This window comes from Limanda limanda, chromosome 10 (assembly GCF_963576545.1).
Source record: "Limanda limanda chromosome 10, fLimLim1.1, whole genome shotgun sequence".
NCBI classification, from domain to species: Eukaryota; Metazoa; Chordata; class Actinopteri; order Pleuronectiformes; family Pleuronectidae; genus Limanda; species Limanda limanda.
In genome coordinates, this window is record NC_083645.1 from 19,200,813 (window position 1) to 19,206,812 (window position 6,000).

The 6,000-nt window shown below is 40.4% G+C and overlaps 1 protein-coding gene across 1 annotated transcript; it reads right to left on the reverse strand.

Moving 5' to 3' along the window:
• Positions 1–1,721: 1,721 nt before the first annotated feature.
• Positions 1,722–5,753, reverse strand: trmt12 (tRNA methyltransferase 12 homolog). The gene is made up of 7 exons (XM_061079998.1): positions 5,689–5,753; positions 5,037–5,205; positions 4,757–4,943; positions 3,841–3,991; positions 3,637–3,746; positions 3,360–3,517; positions 1,722–2,239 (listed from the first exon to the last, which is right to left on the reverse strand). The coding sequence occupies exons 1-7, from the start codon at positions 5,739–5,741 to the stop codon at positions 1,862–1,864; spliced, it is 1,206 nt and encodes a 401-aa protein (XP_060935981.1). The 5' UTR covers positions 5,742–5,753; the 3' UTR covers positions 1,722–1,861.
• Positions 5,754–6,000: the final 247 nt, after the last annotated feature.

Here is a 6,000-nt window from a genome sequence, read left to right on the forward strand (position 1 = left end):
GGATGATTTAACATGCTTTAAAAATAACCTATTGTTAGAGAATAACCCAGTAGTTTCCAACCTTGGCTTCTGAGGCCTTACAAGAATCAGTGTGGGACACATTTAATTTAATATAATTCTGAAAATTCATGCCAAACCTTCTAGTTTATATTCAGTGATCAAATAAATGACTAGTTCCCATCAACTAGAACAAGGAGTAAGGGTCACTCATTACTCATTAATCAAAACAAACCTTCGGCCTCCTGAACTTTTACTTTGAAGGTGAGCTGTATCTCTGTGTTTTGCCGTACTATATGGATTCTTGTTTACTGTTGTATAACAATTGGCTGAGTCCATATTTGTCAAATCATATTTGTATTTTCTTGTTTGCCTTTGTGACTGGCTCTTCAGGGCCACCATACCTGTAAAGTCACAACAGTCTTAGAGTCTAAATGAAGTGGTTGTAATTTTCATTTATAGCAAACCCCAAAACATCTTCTTCCCCAAAAATTACAAATTAGCTACTTTCTTCCACATTGGTCCGTCTTGTCTTTGTAAAGCTTTTACAAGTTGCTAAAGAATCAGGATGAGCAATACAACAATATCAGTAATTATCCCAATATAATTTTCATCAATAGAAATATAACAATATATATTATACATGCTTATACAGTGTCATTCTCTGCCCATAAAATAGTAACTATAACCTTAACTCAGGAGCAAAAAACAGTCTTTTAACGTAAAATAAATTATAAAGTGACATTAATCTGGATAATAATCGTAATGGACTGATAGGAAAATCAATATCTTTCCACTTTAAGCCATATTGCCCCGCCCTAATATACAGACCGTAAAAAAAGACATAGCCCTGGATATTCCTGGAGACTTTGTATTTCCATAAGACTGATAACACTCATTAATCAAACCTTATCAGTCTAATATGGATCTACATTTACCTCCTGATTCCCCCACAGCAGATGCAGAAGGATGACAAAAGAAAAACTGCATCAAATGTCTTAAAAACATGTGAATCCACCACAAGTCATGTTCAGAGCCTCAATGCTCTTTGGCATAGATTACTACTGGAAGGATGAACTCTGTTCAACTGGAAGATTTCCCCTTATTTGGATTCCAAAATCTGCTTTAGCTGCTCAACTGGGTTTAGATCTGATGCGTGAAAAGACCAGATCATATGATTCACATCGTTGCCAATTCTCACGAGTGTGTGAGTGTTTTTCCTTTCATGCATAACGATTCTACAGCTCAGAAGTGACACTATCATGTAAAAATGAACAGTAATTTCTCAAGGTGACTTGCCTTTCCAAGCGAGCTATATGAAATCTTCAGTTAAAAAGTTATAACATTGGATTTTAATAGCCTTGGATGCTCCTGTATTTATTATTTATAATATATTTCAGCACAGTGGTGCAGGGAATGTGAGCTATGTCTGGGCGCACACCTTTTCATTTCAGCCAAACACCAGAGAGAAAATGTGTGAGATTCACAGAACAGTGAGGTTCCTTTAAAACTTTACCTACTAATGCTCCAGTTAAGTTCTCCGGTCAGCAGATAAGGCAGATGAGGCAGATAAGGCTGTGGATGGGGTAAAGCTGGGCAGCTTCCTTGTAATTAAAATTGCATGAGTGCTTTTTGAAAAAACAAAGGCAAAACAAAAAACTGCATTAATGCTCAACCTGCCTGAGGTTTTAGAAAAACACCGCAGCAGCAGCAGATCTCCCAGACTGACAAATAAAATAATCACAGGAACCAGCTGGAGTTGTTCACTTGGAATTCACAACCTATTTCTTCTTCTAAAAAAGTAACTTCAGTGCATTAACAAGTTCAGAGTCCCTGTGTCCTCTCTGCATCTGTGTTCTTCAGCTCACACAGGTCTGCACTCCAGGTCCAGGACAACATGGTGGACATGAGGTGCGTATGACTTCACATGCTCTATGTGCTGGACGCTTGTCAACCAGGATGCACCGCTGATGTCCCTCAAAAGACAAGCAATGAGGTTTGCTGTGTCCTCAGCCCAGGCCTGCCACGCCTCTCTGTCGGCCTTCTTCCCAGAAACCCTGTGGACGGCATCATCGATTGCTGGAATGGCTTCAATGTTCGGTAACGGTGAGGTGACGTTCTGGTGAATGTGCAAAATGCCTCCTGTCGTCCTCTTCAGCAGGCGACAGGCGACGGGCCAGCCGTCCTCCGAGCTCGGTATGAGACCCAGGTTCACGCGGTCAGCGATGTCACACAGTCGGAGCTGGAGAAATGAGAGACAGATAAAAAATCAGTGATTTTTTATTCTTGTACTAATGCAGATTAGTCTTTGTTTTGCTTCTGTATGCAAAATATTAAGAGTATGCGCTATTTACACAAAATAGACTGTGACTCCTTTTCGAAAGCCACAAATCCTTATGATTTTACCCAATATCTTTAAAGGTCTTAGTCAGTTGTTATTTGTTTGACGTGGGTAAAGTTTTAGGACATTTATAGGGTTGTAAAGTACATGTCAGCATTGGGTGTTGAAGTCAAAACTAGTTATGATAATCATAAGGATGGAACAAAACATATTTTAATTCAAAACTTGAATAAAAACTAAAAAACAGAACTCTGCTCACTGAATATTTAATTTTATATTACATTACATGACATTACATTTCATTTAGCTGACGCTTTTATCCAAAGCGACTTACAATAGTGCATTCAACCCCGAGGGAACAAACCCAGAACAACAAGAATCAAGACAGTACAATTTCTTCGAAATAAAGCAAAACTACAAAGTGCTATAAGTAAGTGCCATTTTAGTTCTACCAAAGTGTTAGTTTCAAAAGTGGTTAGTTTTTTTTTTTGTTTTTTTTTATTCTAGGTACAGTCAGAAGAGGTGTGTTTTTAGTTTTCTGCGGAAGATGTGTAAACTTTCAGATGTCCGGATATTAAATATAATGACTTTTTCATCCCATATATGATGAATTTAAATATACTATATGTTGCCAGCAGTGAGTGAGACACTGGGGGAGAATCTTTCTAGTTGTTTAACTTCACTTTTGAAATAACATGGACTTGTTTAAACTTATGTAAAACCATCTCAACATCATTGTGTTGTAACAATATTTCTACACTGACAAAATGTGGCTGCAGTTCCTGTTACAACATTTTTTTGCGACAGTGTGATCCAGAGCTCATCCCCCTGTAAACATACAATTGTGATTGCAGCTATATTATTTATATTCATAAGCATTTTTCATTGATCAGTGGAGATGAGCCAAAATTAATCTCTGGTTCCCTTCTCAACCACTAGAGAGCGTAAGTCAACCCTTCCCTTCAGACACAGCTAATGTTGTTGTGTGTCAAACAACACATGTAGCAGTGGGACATGTTACCTGTCGGTTGTCTCCTCGGTGGATTGTGCAGCGGTCAGACACCTCGTTGGCCTCCAGGTTTTTCTGTAAAGCCTCGGCAGCATCAGGGTTCCACTCGCAGGCGTGAACATGGCTGGCCCCAGCATGGACCAGGTAAGGGAGAGTGAAGTATCCGATACCTGACAATAATCATTTCAGAATTTCTTTAATTACGAGCAATAAAAGCAACAAAGAGGGCAATGATTAAACCTGGACTAAAGACAAATTTCAAAATAGCCACATGATGCTGTTTAACTACCTGCATATAAATCCACCACCGTCTCTCCTGTGCAGTCGAATCCAGCAACGCGCAGCTTCTCCGTTATGTTTCCAGCTGAAAACATAGATTTGGTGACATCGAACTCATACCTGAAACAAAGGTGAAGAGGACGTTATGAGTTTTACACAGATTTTAGGCAATTTTATTAACCTGAGTGCCAGACCGATTATTACCGACACCTACCCGATACCATTGTCCACATGTTTGACCCAGCTGTGCTCTCCCAGCAGCATCGTCACCACCGGAGACCTAAATCCATCACTGGAAATTCGACTAATCTTGGCCAAACGTGTTGCCCCCAGACCTTCGGCCACTGTGCTCCACAGCCGTCCATCTAAACAAGCAAAAGGAAATTAATACATGTCCCAATTCATTATTTTGGAAACCCACACCCACCAAAAGCATTATTTAAAATACCTCACTGGGTAGGGCCTCAATTCTTTTTTTCCTCGATTCCAAAACAGGTTGTAAACATTTGTTCAGGATTCTGCTCCATGTTGACACTATTTATACCTGCAGATTTTTCAGCAGCACACGGTGTGTTCTACTCGATAATGATCTGTTGACTTGTAGACCACTGGAGTACACTGACATAATTGTTATATATTGTGGCCACAAATGAATGCACATGGTCAGCAACAATACCAAGATAGCCCTTGATATTTTAACCACGATAGGTCGGCATTACAGGGCCCAAGGTTTGCCAAGAAAATATTCCCCACACCATTACACCACAATGAGCAGCCTGGACTGTTGACCTGGACTGTGTTTTTACAACTTTCAACTCTCCAGAGTTTGTGTCTCCACTGCAGCCTCAACTTTCAGTTCTTGGTTGACAGGATGTGTTATGTTTGTCTCACCATCCTGGACTGTTGAGAAATCAGCTGTTTCAGAAAACACTCAGAACAGCTCCTCTGTCACCACCAATTGGGCCATAATCACTGAAATCACCTTTTCCCACATCCTAATCTGTATCATGAACATTAACTGAATCTCCTGACCTCCGTTATCATGATCCAATGCATTTCACTACAGCCATGTGATTAAACAGTATAGATATAGAACTAAAGAAAAGTGTGGTACAGTTTGAGAATTTTACCCATTTTCTTCCACAGAGGAAGAGAGAAACAGCCATCCCCCATTAGGACGAGGTCTCCGTGCCTCTGGAAGCTGCGAGGGAGGTCCTCCCTCATCTCCTCTGTCCATCTTTCACCACGAGACTCCAACAGATCCTGGAGGATTTGTTCGAGTTGACTGACACTCGTCTTGCCCTTCTCTTTATTTGTCTGCAGAGGACACAGACAACAGGAGACATAAACAAATACTTCTGTAATTCTAACTGTTGCAAACAGTATTTCACTCCAACACTTTTTAATTACCTGATTCCAGACTAGTTCACACGTGCTGCCTGAGGCCACCATGCCTCTGAGAGAGTGCAGATCCAGCTGGGACACACAGGACGGGGATATGGGTAAGAGGACTGTTCCTTCGGAGTCCTTCAACAAACGCATACTCAGATCTAGAGCTCCTATGGACTGGAGACACCTCCTGTCAAAAAACAAATATTTTAAAGATTCAGTGAAGCTGTGAAGTTTCATGTTGTAGCTGAACCCCCCCACCACCTCATCCTCCCCTTTCAAACATGAGGGAGAACCTGTGGTAGCCTTCAGTTGTCATAACAACTCAAAGGGGTTTAGTTTGTCCAGGCTGGACTACTGTAAAAAACCTGGCAGCCTCCATAGAGAGGACCCGCTCCTGATGTAAATATAAAGTATTTAAGTATAAAAGGCTCATTCTGGGGTAAAGAAAACAACAATTTGAACAATTTACATGATAACACACTAGTGAAAACATCACTAGGATTATTTATTTTTTTATAGATTCCCTTTCACCTAAATATTACACTGGACATTTACATATATATATTTTTACACTAACATATGAATCAATACAATGTCTCTGTGCAAAGGTTCCTATGTTGGCTAGCAGCTAACTTAGCTCACAGAGGCGAATCCCTCACTGAACATCTACCTGAACTGTTGTGTGTGACACTGAGACACACGGAGACAAGGCGCACCGTCCATCTACAAGCACACATCTGGATCCTCTGTGTTTCGGTCAAAAAGGATCAGGAGCGACGCATCAGCTGCAGGGATCGTAGTTCCTCCATAACCATAAACAAGAACGTGTTTCCAGTCGGATCATTATACGCGACGGACATTTGAACCCATCAAACTTTATTGTAACGACAAACGGTGTATTGTTTTATTGATTTTGTTGATTAAATTTTTCCCGCTGCGGACTAAATTTAAATCATCACTAACAGATACTAGCTAAGACTGA

What these genes read in the sequence shown, in the direction of transcription:
- trmt12 (XM_061079998.1), bottom strand. Translation starts at nt 5,741, where the DNA reads ATGGACGGTGCGCCTTGTCTCCGTGTGTCTCAGTGTCACACACAACAG. An exon ending in GTGAACTAGTCTGGAATCAG is followed by an intron (nt 4,944 to 5,036) that starts GTAATTAAAAAG and finishes TGTCCTCTGCAG; the next exon opens with ACAAATAAAGAGAAGGGCAA. An exon ending in CATGTGGACAATGGTATCGG is followed by an intron (nt 3,747 to 3,840) that starts GTAGGTGTCGGT and finishes CCTTTGTTTCAG; the next exon opens with GTATGAGTTCGATGTCACCA.